Genomic DNA, 14,993 nt, shown 5'->3' on the forward strand with positions numbered 1-14,993 from the left:
CTAGGAGATTACTGTGATAAATACTGGAATTCCTCCTCTCATCTGCCTGCTAAAGATGAGGGATGTGTCACTGTAGGTGACCAGCCCATCAAACACTTATGTTATACCATGCAGTGCATCACTGAAATGTTTATACATTAGAACTGTTAGTGTGTTTTTTGCCAGACCCTGAAACACTTTTTGGTCATGTTTATTTATTTAAACAAAATGACATTTTATTCACAAGGTGTATTTTTGTAAAAGAAATAATGTTGTCACAAGTCCAGTTATCCAAACAAAATGAATTTGGGTATAATGTTGTCCTTAAAACCTATTTGGATTATGTGGTTTTTCTTTGGATAACCATTTCAGATAGATTTTTTGAGGCTTTTCTTTGAATCTCTGAAGGCCACAACCTTCTTCTTAATGTAATTTGAATTTTTACAAAACCAAGTGTGTGTAAGAACCCAACACCTGGGAGAAATACAGCAAAATATTACTCATATTTGATTTATGTAATACTAGCTGTTGCATGCTAAAATAATTATTATGAAAACAGTATTTTCTCTCCCTATTGATTCTCTCTGGTTTTAGTAATATTTTTCCTTACATAGTGGGAAATTAAGGACTTTGACCTGTTTGATGTTTGATGACCGTTCTGGAGCTGCTGTGCAATTGTCAGGGTCTTCCTTTGCCAAACTGCTCTTTGGGTATTGATACCATGACAGAGGCCACTGCTTTCAATCTGAAGATTCTTTTGAAGTCTCAGTGTGAATGTGTTTATCTCATTATGTGTGTGGACTACGATTACCAAGAAGAGGTACTCATGGCCTAAGAGCTTTTAGGACTTTAGCCTTGGAAATCTTAAAAATGAGCAGTCAGAAAAGATTAAGCTAGCCCACTGTCACCCACTATACTGAAAAAACATTCAGTTCTTTCATGTTTGTGTCTGGAGGTTGTTTTTTTGTAGATAAGTAAAGAATAAACCCTGCATTCAGCTATTGGTTTACAAACGCATACTTTGCATGAAAGTTGCGGCATTTATCATCTTACATAGAAATTTGATCTCAAATTCTGGCTGGCCAAAGTTGAGTTGTAGATATCTATTTTTATCAGTGTAGCAATGTGTAAGAAAGGCAATTAAATATTATATAAAGAAAGTGTGATAGTGTTTTAATTGTCTTAGAAGTCCAGGGCCTTAGGATATTTGTATGTACCTTAGGACTTCTAAGTACTCCATTTAGAGTTATTATTTTTCTGTGGTTCCAGTAATATACTCTTTGTTTTGAAAAATTGCATTTCTCTGGGACTTGCATGAGAATTATGTATTTGGGTTTTATGTAATTTCTTTAGAATTGTGTTTAACGACAGTAGACTGGGAAATGAAGAACTGACCTGAGCAGAGAGTATTAAAAGAATGTTTAACCTTGTGAAGCAAAGCTTGAGAGAGAATATGACTATCTTCTAGAACGCATTTGGATTGCTTTATAGTGGGGTAGATTTAAGTCCTAATGTAATTTTGGTGAAAGATCAAAAGTATATAAATTTTTTCACTTTGATTTTTAAACCATTAGATAAAGTGAAGCATCTCATATGTGAAATACCAGGACATAAAGAGCAGCATATATTTTCTAACAAAGCTTGATAAGTTTACGTTATTGTGTGATACAGGAATACGAATCCTGGTTTGGGTTTTTTGTTGTCCTCAAACAAACTAAAGGTGTCTTGAGCACAGTCTCAGTTGTTAATCATGTTTCTCATGTAGTATTTATTGTTTTAGGATACTTTTATTCTTTAGCTTATAGTGTACAATTGGATTATATTACGTTAATTTGAATTGATGCTTCAGTCTATTGTCTATGGATTCACTTTTGGAATTTCTCTCTGACTGAAGCATTCTATATCATATATCTTTCTCTTAAGGTATCAAGGAATGGGTAGAAATTTGTGGGGGTGTAGTTGTTTTTGTACATTGGAAAAAGCTATGCAGCTTGGGTGATCCCCTGTCTTGTGTTCTTGTGCCTGCATGCTGTGCTCATCAAGGAAGCTTAATTGATTTCTTAATCTGAACAGTGGCATTTTCCTCAGAGATGAAGGGATTTTCGGATTACTTCTTATTGATTTTTGTGAGGCTTCTCAAGGTAACTGGGAAATTTTCAGTTATCAGATGGGGCAGGTTGTTTCCTCTAACTGTGATATATTCATTAAGTTCTCTTCCACTGCCAAATCATTGGTTCTCTAAGTCTCTTAGAGGTGCACAAATGCTTTATGGGCTTTGACTTGGCAAGTGGGGCACGACTGTTTGTTATTCAGAACAAAACACCAAAATATGGCTTCAGATGGTGGTGATTGAGCAATGTAATGGAAATGGCCTCTTTCAGTCCTATATCCCCCAGGATACTGACCATATTCTATTTGAACTGTGTTTAGGACTACTTGTTTTTGAAAATACACTAGTTTAAGTAGGCACTGCACTGTGACATATTTATTGAATGTAAAACTTTCATATCTCTGACAGTTCTACTTAAATTACAGAAAACAGGCAATTGTGCATCAGCCATCCTTAATACATGTTTTCTCTTAAACAAGATGAGATTTTACTCAGAACAATTTAAAGTGTTTTGTCAAAACATAATAATAATTACTATAAGTTACAAAACCATAAAATTTTTATACACTTTTGTCCTTTGCTTCATTATATTAAATTGGTATTTTATGATTTTCTTTCTTCTTTTTCTTTTTTTGGCTGAGTTTTTAGCTATTCATACTACAGTGTTAAAATCTAAGTCATTGTAGATAAGGGAATGAAATATGTGTGAATTTGTAGCTGTAGAAATTGTCCCACTTAAAATGCATTGCCAAATTATGGTCAGGAAAACCAAACCAAGAAGAGTGGTTAGCATATGGACTTCATGGATAGGCAGAATTGTAAATTTTCTCTTGGAATCTGCTATAGAAATATTTTGATCTTGCTTGACTGCAGGAAAAAATAGATAGAATGTGGTAACTTACTCATTGGTAAGTCATTTCAGGAATTAAGTTCTGCCATAATTTCTGCAGCCTTAATTGGTACAGTACATTCTATGTTTGGATGAGTTCTGTTTGGATTTTCTTTTAATAGAATGACAACTGATCTTCATGACTTTTTTATACTCTGGAGAGTTGCATCTGCTCTCCTTTATTTGTTGTGTTTTGGATGGAACTAGTGGTAAATTACATACTTGGGCTTTTTATTATTTATTTGTTATGATTTATATTTTGGTACACATATCTCTGAATACCATCAATATAACAATATTTCATTTAAAAATATGGCAAAAATTGTAATCAGAGTGGTTCAGGGCTGTTCTGTTCTGAGCTCTACCAATTGGAACTTTCAACTCTATTGGAACTGCTCTATCAACTGTGAAACTTTCCTGGGTGCTTCTTGAGATACTCAGTTCTGTTTTCTCTAGTTTAAGTGTGAGAAAGAACCTAGGACTGTTTTTGTTTGACTGTCCAATTTAAGTATGAATTTAGATCAGTGTTTGAGTATCATAGAATCATAGAATCATAGAACAATTTGGGATGGAAGGGACCTTAAATCCTTTAGGTTCTGTGGCAATGTTTGCTTTGATTTTAACTCCTTGTCTTATAAACTTGAGATAATAATGTGTGGATAGTATGTTTAGTTGAGGAAAAGACCTAGCATGCAAATTTGATTCCCATTTTAGGGATGAAGATTACTTGTGGATTTGGTTTTAATTTGAGACCAAGGAAATAAGACTACCTGTAGTACCAGTTGAGATGTGGTCCTTTAATGTACTTTTTAACCAATACCCTTGGAAATGAAGATGTAAATCTTCTGTTCAGCTAAGTGAGCTGAAGCTAAGCACAGCTCCTCTGACATAGTCCTTTAGAACCACATATTTTATGATTAGCAATTAAGGTTGCTAATGACTTGTGTAAGTGATCCATACTGGATGAAACAGGACTTTAATTGCTATTTTAGTATGCTGAGTCCTGGAATCTTCTTCAGTAGTCATGAAAAGAAAAACATGAAAGAGAAATGATAAAACCATCAACTTTCCATAAACTTTCATTTTCAGGATGTTAAGGTGTGTTTCTATGAAGTTCTTACTAGGAATATTGAATTAATTATAAGAATAGCATACTTCTTTATGTTTTCATAAGAGTAAGGGGGGATTGATCAGTTGAAATGAAAAATTACAGTGTATATTTGAATCAAGGAATATATATATGTATATCTATTTATACTATATTTGAATCAAAGGATAAAAACATATATACTTGTTGAGAATCACTGTGTCCTTGAGGTGCTGAATGTAAGCTGGTCGCAGAAGAAATTAATCTTTAAGCTATTTAGATTTTTTTTAAAGTATTAATTTTAAGATGCAACAAGTCTAGTTAATATTCTGAATAACATTTTTTCTCTGTAGTTAGATTCCTACTTTTCCGAGTTCTGTATGCTGTGGTCTGTTGATTGAGATGTCATGGTGTGAAAAAAAGGTCAAAATTAAGATGTATAAGACTGATTGAACTAATTAATGTTCCTTTCAAGGAATTCTAGGTGCATAATATAAGTAATGCACAATAAAGGAATGTACAAGAAAAAAATCAAATTTAGCATTGAATTTAGGAAGTTTAATGTTACAGTATTTCAGCAAATACTTGGGTTGGGGTTTTTTGACTCTTGCTTTTTCCTCTAAACTTTCACATTCCAGGTGGAAGTTCTTGAGTGACGCTGATTTATGACTGGCCAAGAATGCGTTTCTTAAATCCTTCAGACTGCATCCAGTGCAGATTTCAATGCTCTTAACACTTGGCATAGATAAACCAGTGTTTCCCATCTTGTGCTTGTCAGAGTTTCGGTTCATCCATAGTCTTTGAAGTTACAGGAACGAGGAAGGCATTGCTGCATCCAGTATCTAAAAGGGACTGTTCTGTGCTATCTCAGCCATTGCTGCCATGTGCTTTCCATGCTCAGGAAGCAGCACAGGCACCCAGCTGTACCACTGAAGGATCTAGGTCCACTTATGCCTCTTAACCCATATCTGCAGCAAATATTTCTTAAGCTGCAGTAGGTGACCTATTCCTACTATCTTTTTAATATTACATTTTGAAATCTTAGTATTCTCAATTCCAGCTTTGCCCAACAGGAAAGAAATGTTTTCTCTGACTCCAAGACACAGGTAATTAATAAGATGCACAGCACTCCAGAAATAGAGCTCATTATTTGCAACTCCATGTAGCAGGTGGAGACATCTGGAGAAGTAAGAAGAGGCAGCAGAATAGGGAATATTACTGAGCACATTGCAAGAGGAGAAACAGTACTCAAGAAAGAAAAGAGAATTTGTCTCAGAGCTAGAGCCCTATTGATTTGGTCCACTATCATATCAACAGCAAGGGGCAGAGAGAAGGAAAAAGTAGCACTAAGGCAGCTGATCAAGGTCATCCAGGCTCTGCAGTGTGTGCTTTCATGTCACCAGCTAGTGCAGTTACTGCTTTGATAGCAGGCTGGAGGGGGAGGATTGGTAGTGAGCTTGGCTGAGTCCCAAAGCAGCAGGTATCCTTCATCCTAAATATCTGGGAAGAGGATTAGAGGTTAACATGGCACAGCACCTTGCCAGCCTGGTCACTGCAGCTCTTACAGGGTCGGAGGCACCGCAGCCCTGGCACATCTGTCTTTCTGCTCCATAGTGCAGGGAAAGGGACTGAGGCCACGGAGGGGAGGCCACTTGGCCCTAACCATCCTTTCCTTTCACACTTGACAAACCCAAATGCAATCAAGTGAAAAAGAATTTTGTAAAGGAAATAGGAATTAAATAATCCCTCTATTAATGACTTCTTTTGCCTGTATAGTGGTTGCATCTGGTTGCAAAACAATGTATGAATCATCATTCAGCTCTACCTCTGGTGTAACATTATGCAACTTCTCATGAAACCATAAAAATGTTTAGATTTTTTTAATGTATGCATAGGTTCTATTTCTCTTTTCTATTATCTAAAAAGATAAATGAGCTTTTTTTTTTTTTTCCTTTGTAATATTTGGTTTCCTACTTAAGTTGTCTCAATAATTACTCTAAATAAATTTTAGTAGAATTTCACCTCATTAGTTCTTTAAAAGTAAGTGCTATGTTCTGGGATTTCAAATAAAACTTCAGAAAGTAAAAATAACTCTCAGAAAGGGTCTATTTAATCAAGTTGCCAGCATCAATTTTGCAGTGTTTTATATGTGTTCATAATGTGTAATAGGTGCAGCTCTTATTAAAAATACAGTGGTTAGCATTTTCTTATCAAATCAATGAAGATTATATATAAATTTAATTTACGTTTAAGTTACTTATATGCAGTCCTAAAGTATAATATTGAAAAGTTTATGATCATAAAATATAGTAAGAGTGTAAGTTCTGCCTATCAGTATAAAATAGAGCTGTTGTAGACCAGAGGTACTCAGACCATAATTACATTGCAGTTAACAGCAGGAAGGATTAACAACTCCCATAGAAAAGTACTGCATTTTAGGAGGGTCTTTATTTGTTAAATTAATAGACTGGTTCTCAGTTTTGACACTAAAACTAATTCTATTAACATCCACAGTATGTTCAAGTTTGATTTTAACTTTAGTTACTGCCATTTTATATTATCTAAAATGAAAACACTATTGCTGGTTTTTATGTCCTGTTAAGTTTCTCCTATAAAAAAAACCCAAACCCTTGCAATTGAACTTTGTCAATAACTCACACAGACAAAACCTATGAATTTTCAAGGTAAATATATTGCTTTGATTAGCACAGAAGACACCTTAGTGCTCTACTCACTAGAATAAGATATTTATGTTTTGTAAAGTATCAACCTGTTATTTTTTCTGTAATTGGTTTTGATGTTCCTTCCTCCAAGATCCACATATGGAGTCAGAATAGGGGTGACAATAGATAGCATAAAAACTACAGATAGCCATTGCCAAATAACCAATATTATTGCCCAATTTTTTGCTAAAAATTGTATTTATTAACGGGATTATAGCAGACGTCATACTGTAAGGAGATTTGACAATGAGTGAGATTTCAAAACATGATAAAATTTGCTTTCTTTGCCCTGGGTTTGGGGTTTTTAAGGATTGTTTTAATATGCTGAGATTTCACTGGGTTATAATCTCAGTGAGGAGAAAGAGGCTGATAACTTTGTAATAATTATTAAAAATATATTTTGTGAAATTTTATTAATATTCAGTTTTGATTTAGTCTACAAGGAGCAGACCTTGACCTTTTTGATTTTAGAGGAAACTGAGGAATAAGGGCTTTGGAAATCACCTTTTTGAGCTATCTGGTAGTCTGGTATTTTATTGTAGATATGTGTATTGGATCTTGTGGGATAACAGTTTTTTCACTCAAGAATAATTTTGTATCTGAAAACAGCCATTGCTTAACCTGCAGTATTACTCTTAACTGTTGTGGTGTGCAAAACATAGACCTCATGCTTTTACTCTTCACACATCTAGAGGTGCTTTTATACCACAGCACTTCCAGCATATTTACCACTGTCTTGTCTTAACTACAAGATGAAGAGAGTAGTTCTAGAATACATGTTAATTATCTGAGAAAAATTACATTTTGAAATTACATTTACTTTAAAATTTCACTCTATATAGCTGCTTCTAAGTATTTAAAAATACTTTATATATAGTAGCATAGTTGAATATGCTATATATAAAGTGTTTTAGCATATTTTACAAACACATTCGTAAAGTATCATGTAAATCCAAATGTAGTTAAAACTGTGGAAATACAATGAGTGAAATTCTATGAAATATAAGATTTTTGTTTGGTAACAAAAATGTTGAATTTCAAATGTACTGAAGAATTATTTCAGAATTGTGGTTTAAATACGTCAGTATAAACCAAAATCTCAAAGGCTAGTATGTAGTTTACGTTCAGATCTTTTGCCATACTTAAAAGTCATTTTGATATGTAGATTTTTAATCTATTCATAGTCTCACCCAGCAACTCTGCTACACAGCCCCCTATATCCTTCAAATACAAATGAAAAATACATATTTCTACTTGTTAGGAAACATACCTTTATTAGGTTCTTGAAATGGTCTAAAGTGATAAGTGTTTAGCAGGTCTTTTTGTTGCACTTTTGGATTTCTTTTCTAATTAAGCCCATGTCCTTTAAAAAATAAAACACTGGAAGATTTCACTGTGGAAGGGAGCTTCATTGTGCAAGTTGTTGCTGCAAGCCAGGCCAGCATCAGAGCTCAAGCAGCCTGTTCAGGGGTTTGCCAGGCGAGTTGTGGAAATCCCAGTGGACAAATTCTCAGTTTCCCTGGCAAGCTGCTCAAGCACCCTCATTGCAAAGGATTGTTTTTTTATGACAAGTTAGCTTTGTATGACAAGTTAGCTTTTACTTGTTACTATTGCTTCTTGACACCTCTTTTCTTCTTTCCAACCCCCTGTATGTAGAACTGCTCTTACATCCTGCCTTATCCTTCACTTCTTGCTGCTAAAAAATGCCAGATTTCTCACACTGTCCTGTGACATCAGCTGCAGCCTCAAAACCATGGTAGTAACACTGTGACTAAAATCGCTTCACTTTTTGTGCTTGGTGGGGGCAGGAGCAAATACAAGTGATACCTTGATCCTCCTCTGCTTGGCTGGCAAGGAGGGAGGGAGGATGGAGATGCCTTTCCATGGTGTGTGGCACGAGAGGGCAAACACCACAAACAGACCGAGCTGAAGCTGTGCTGGCAGGCTGGGCCATGCAGATGGGCCCCAGTTCAAGGGATTAAAAATGTCTGTTCCTCTCAGTAAGAGTACAGAAAAACAGGGCACTCTAATTGCCAAATTCAAAGGATATAATTTTGAGCATATTTTTTGATGATACAGCCAAAATATAAACAAACATTGGACTGGGATTTTGGAAACCCCAGATCTGATGATGATCTACTGGCTGCCCTGATTCTTTGGTCAGGTGTCATCAAAATACCATTTAAATTAAGCAGAAAACAAAGTTCTTCCAGGAATTTTTTACAAATATTGATTTTCAGACTCAGTTTTCTTCTGAAATAGACCAGGCAGTTTATCATCGACAAGTTTTTAATGGTAACTATTAATTCACATTATGATTCATCATTTTTCAAAGAGTGCCTCATATTTTAACACTGGTGTGGATAGGAAAATGAATCTAAGCAGGTAGCATGCATGCCTTATTTGCACATGCAACCTAGTAGTTCCTGTTTATCTGTTGGCAAAAAAAATATGAATGATAATTAAAAAGAAATTAGTAGGCTTGAGTCACTTGTAGTAATCCTTGCTTTTTTTTTTTTTTAACTGTAAAATGCTGAATTGAACAGTTTTAGACAAACTTCTCATGTGGTCTTATAAATATTAAGTAGTGTATGTTTGTACATTTCTTAAAATCCAAAGACTTTGTTTAGGGGTTTTTTATTGCTTCTTTATAGTAGTTTCCTTGTTCCAAAGAATGCTCCATATGCAGCAATAAAGGCTGTATGATTTTCTTTAGCAGTTAAAGAAAACCAAGATTTTCTTATTTAAAGAAAATGACATTTTCTTTACTAAAGTTTTGGCCAACTTTTACTTTATTTTTAAGAAGATGTAAATTTTATTTCTATCTGAGCAAGTTTTGAAGCTCTGTAATAGATTACAGGAAGATAAGCCGTATCTTTAGACGATCATACAAGTAATATGTCTTTGGCCAGTTATTTTACTTGGATTTCTAACACATATTCACTAGTCAGGATCAGTCTTACACTTTGGTCTTTTCCCTTGGAAACAGTGGCAAAATGCCCACTCAAACAGAAATGGACTTGGACAGTCAATGTATTACTCTGCCATTTATTGATATATTTAATTCTGATGAAAATTATTATCAAATTTGGAGCTAATGAAAGAAGTATTAAACTAGTTTGTAATTAACAGTCCTATTTCAGATTTGAGCTATATGTTAAATTTCATATAGTATGGATATTGAAGCTGTAGTCTTTGGATGTTCCAAAGTCCAAAGAAAACCAAAGCCCAAAAGAAAACTAAAACACTGCTCCAACAATATGAATAGTTTGCACCAGAAGTCTGACTCAGAAAAGTCTTGAGACTACAAACAGTAAAAGAGGTAATTTCACAGAGCTCACTGAATTAATTGCTGTGTCTTAGGGCTGCTTGAAAGTTACTTTTGTAAAAGGAGAAAAGAACTTTCATGGAGGTAGGCATTTATGATCTCTCCACACAACCCTCCTACTCTCTACTGCTAATTTATTAATTACAGTTATCAGCATAACTGTCAAATAAGTACATAGAAATTTAAAAAAAAAGAGTGGGATTTTGACAATTGTACAATACTTTATTAAAATGTGTTCTCTCAAGTGTAATAGAGACATTCTCATGCTAACTCTGTTGTATTACTACTTATTATTCATAATTAAATATACAGTACTGCTCAGCTTCTATCCTTTCTCTTTTCATATTACAAGAACCAGTATAGCAAGACTGTGAAATAGATGAAGTCAAAATAATTTTCTCAGAAACACAAAGAAATCATTTAATGTTAATTTCTGCTCCTGGCTGTTTCCTAAAATCACTGAATCCTTGCTAAGGGCTCCTACAGGCATCTTCTATGAAAGTAGGTGCAGAGGAGGGAGAAGGGGGAGCAAGGAAATTTAAGACTCTTATGAAGAAGAATCATTTCCCTGGGTACTTATACATGATACTGCAGCATTCTGATTTATAACAAGATAATGGCTGTGGTTTTAATTGCATTCCCATTCACTTACTTCTGATCTTTAGAATAAACCTTAACAAACATATTCACACAAAAATATACACATGCACATCCTCACAAATACCTATGCACGTATACAAATGTGCACGAATAGTCTGCATTTTTTTCTGCAAAAACAGAGCACCTAGGAGATACAAGCAGGCTTAACAACTTCACTTATTCCTAAGATTGCCTTATACCTCCCATCATAAAAATCCACATTCATTTTGTTGTGACTCATCCAAAACTTCTCTTTTGCTGTTTTGCCACAGCTTATCAAAACAATTAAAAGCATGAGACAGGTGATCTGCTCTATGGAAATTTTCAAACATGAACTTCAAAGTTGGCTTAGGGTGGCTTTTACATCACATTTGACCTTATGGGTCACCATTTTTTTTTTAAAGAACAAACTAACTTCCTGAGTTTGGTCAAATTATGAGCCTTATAAAAATTGTCATTTGCATGAAGTCAGGAGACAATTTGTGATAGCTGATCTTCCAAAGAGTCCTCTCAAAGCTGGCAGGTTTCAGCCCACAGATGAGGATTTGAGGCTTTGTGCTGGTGGGGATCATGGTGGATTTTGGTGCATGTTCATCAGAACTGAATGTGGAGGCACTGTCCCGGTGAGCTTCTTGTTACCTCTGTTTCTGGGCTTCCGCTTCTTGGAAGTGAATTTTGCCTAAACCTAATATGAGAAAGAGGAAAAGCTGATCCACAAGAAAATATTTGGGGATCAGAAACCAGCAGAGAGTGGGAAATCAGGGCTAAGAATTGAGGTGGGAGTTGACTGCAACTGACTGAAATAATAATTTCTTTCGTAATTCTTCATGTATAAATAGAGAAGTAGCGTAGCTTTGCATTGGTGTGAGAGAATCCCAGACTTAGCAATCGTCCATAACTTTGAAAATGTGTCTAACAGTATAACTTCATGCCCTGGAGCATAAAAATAATTTGAATAGGCAATAACACATTATTTTTCTCAAAAAAATTATCTAGAAAATAAAGATATTTCAGCTACAATTAATAGCAGGTTTCTGAACTGAAAGGTTGAATAGCAAGTTCTCTGCAAAAGTCACTAAACCTAAGGGGATCTCAGGTTTGTTTGGGATACTGAGGTGCTGTATGAGTGATTGCTAGTAAATGATCATTGTATAAGTAATACATAGTTACTACACTGCTATTTGAAAAAATATATTTATTTCGTTTTTGTTTTTGTTTTTTTTTTTTTCCCAATTAGGAGTTACTGATATTTCTGCAGAATTTGCCCACAGTACACTGGGGAAATGAAGACATCAGTGTACTCCTAGCAGAGGCCTACAGACTGAAGTTTGCATTTGCGGATGCCCCCAATCATTACAAGAAATGAATATAAAGAGACAGAAACCATTAGAACCAATGTGTTCTGCAGTATTATGGCATCTGTTGTTCTGGTTGTGCTTTCAGCTCATTGCTCTTTTGTTTGAAGTAAGATGACCATTAAAATTTTGTTAGAATTTTCAGAATGAGAACAGAATACCAAAGAAGTGGACAAAGCAGGATATCGAGCACTGAATGAACTTAAAAGTGAATTTTTTTGCTCAGCATGAAAAATGAGTTCAGAAGTCTTATGACATAATTTGCTTCTTTTTTCCCCTTCTCTAAATAGGAGAATTGTAGTCTAATTTATGTTAAACAATTTTTCTATGTACTTTAGACTTAAAACTACTTATGGAATGATTTTGTCATTACTTCTGTGTCACCTACCATTACTTTATCAGCCAGTTTTGGTCAGTGAAATTTATCTGCTTTGAGTGGCAAAAAAGAACTTTTCCATGATCATAAAGACCATATGAGACACCAAGACCTGTGTTTTAAGGTCTGGTTATAACTCAAAAGACACTCAAAAGATATTAGCACACCATCTGTTGTTTTTCTATGGAATTAGGTTAGAATACTTCCATAATATAAGAATATAGAAGGCTGTAATGGAAATTGGTGGCATTTTTCTAAACATTATTCAGTCTTGAAGGATGCTATAGAAGCTTTTTAGCCATAAAAAGGAGTTACTTAAAGCTGAAGACTCATCTATTACACTAAAAATAAATCCCTCTCAATATGTTTTGGAGTGCTTTAAAATAATGAATTAAACAGAAGGCATGGTCTTGTTAAAGTAATTAGCATTTCTCTTTTAAGGCCTTGCAATTTTTCAGCATGAAAGTTCACTTTTAAGAAATGTATTAAGAAGCTTGGTTTACAAAGCAAGATATATTTTTATCTCAGTTGTTGCCTTATTCTCTATTTCTAGCAAGTTAGAAAAGGAAAATTAATATATCTTTCCAAAGCTTTTTTTGTTAAATAATTTAATACCTTTTTTTCCTGATCATTCAGAGGAAGAGAACTAGTTCCCAATAACAATAACAGTAACTGTATACTCAGATTGCTCGTGGGTCATTAGCAGAACAAAAATTCTCTATGAGTTTATAGACTAAAATTAATGTTTCTTCATATAACCATGGGATACTGAATAATCTCTTAAAACTTGCATAATTTAAGTGCACTATTTTTTTTCAAGAAATATTTTATGATAAGAATTCTAATTTTTCTCTGTTGGATGTAAATAACTCATATTAATTTGTGCCTACCATACACATACAGGTAATGAAGGGTGAGAGTTGCAATAAGCAATACACTTAAAAGTTCAGACTTACTATTCCTCAGTTTGGTTCTTGAGTTGCACAGCATTGCACAGGAAGTGTAATGCACTTCTAAGTTTGGGAAATAAAAAACCTTCAAGAGATTTTCTCATATGACTTGTTATTGGAAAATTATTTTCAACTTGTTAAAAATATGTAGATACATATTTTGAAGAAAGCTTTCTAAATGTGTTAGTTACATTACTTTCTTTAGGGGCCTTAGTTCTTGACATTGACTTCAAAATAATTAGGTGTTTCAGGGTAAATAAAGTAAAATACATTTTTACCAACATGTGATTATGAGACCATCCATATTTTAAAAGTATATGAAATCTTTGGTAGAAGAGAAAAAAAAGAATTATTTCAATAGAAGCAGGAGTGTTTGGCAATTAGATTGCATTTCTTTTCCACTGGTGTCAGCTGGGTGTTTCAGTTGTGATGGATACAGGGTCAGGCCTCCCAGATGGCTGCATTTGTGCCTGGAATGTGTAGTGGATCTGTGCTTCTTACGTGTCTGTGTACTGCTTTCTGTAACTTCAGTTCGTGGTCTAATGTATCAAAATTTATGTTTACAAAGAATGTCATATTGTGCCTAACAGTGTCTCTCAGTAACAGAATAAAAGAAATATGAAATTTATGACCATTTGCTTTAAACTTAGTATCTGCAATCATTTGTTAATAGAAATGCATATTATTGTAATGAGAGAAGACAACACAGCATTAACTGTTGTAAGGGTTTTCTATAATTAACTTTTTTCTATTAAGACGTTATTTAGGTAGTTACATGTAACATGGAAAGTTGACCCAAAGTCGTCTGCTGTGTCAGATGCTCCTGCATAACATTTTTGGGACTGGATATATAAAATTGCCGTCATTGGGGCCACATAAGTTGTCTTCCATGTCTTCCAAATTCAACAGGTACCTCTTACTTCCCTTGGAAGGACGTATTACCATTAGAGGTCACATTTACTATTGTGTCTGTGTCAGAAGTTGAATATTGTACTTGAGCACATTGCTTTTTAAGGATAGTGGGAAGTTTCCTAGTATAATACCAGTGTTTATTTATGTAGATATAGACTTTTCTGGAAAATATGATATAGATATATAAATAAAATTTATATATCTATACGGATAGGCATAGTTCTCAGTAAATAGAAGGCCAACATTTATGTAAAATTTCAAATTTTTATCAAAAGCCCACACATTTAACAATTTTACATCTCAGGTAAAATGTCATTCCAAACAAAATATTGCATAGAAAAGGAAATAGCATTATCATTATTACATCCCATATACTTAGCTTTTTCAAAATTCAAGATTCTGAATATTATAAAATTCCTTTGTAATGTGTATTTTCTTATGAAGGAGGCATCTTGACACATCACTAGTGAAACCAGGCAGTAATTTCCTAGAACTCATGTGAAATATTGTAATTGCAGTGTCTAAAACGCATGTTAAATAATTTCTGTAATAAAAGTTTCAACTAGAATGTACAATATAAAAAGATTTATGACTACAGAATTTGAAAAATGTAAATAATAAATTAGTTAACTGTGTAAATACAGT

The 14,993-nt window shown here is 34.1% G+C and overlaps 1 protein-coding gene across 1 annotated transcript in view; it reads left to right on the top strand.

Annotated features, from left to right (window-relative positions):
• Positions 1-14,064, top strand: part of TBC1D22A (TBC1 domain family member 22A) — a 141,928-nt gene extending 127,864 nt beyond the window's left edge. The window contains exon 13 of the mRNA XM_068995461.1: positions 11,993-14,064. Within this exon, the coding sequence (XP_068851562.1) occupies positions 11,993-12,121 (129 nt within the window). The 3' untranslated portion in view covers positions 12,122-14,064. The remainder of the gene's footprint in view (positions 1-11,992) is intronic.
• The last annotated feature ends 929 nt before the right edge of the window (positions 14,065-14,993 follow it).

This window comes from Aphelocoma coerulescens, chromosome 1A (assembly GCF_041296385.1).
Source record: "Aphelocoma coerulescens isolate FSJ_1873_10779 chromosome 1A, UR_Acoe_1.0, whole genome shotgun sequence".
NCBI lineage: Eukaryota > Metazoa > Chordata > Aves > Passeriformes > Corvidae > Aphelocoma > Aphelocoma coerulescens.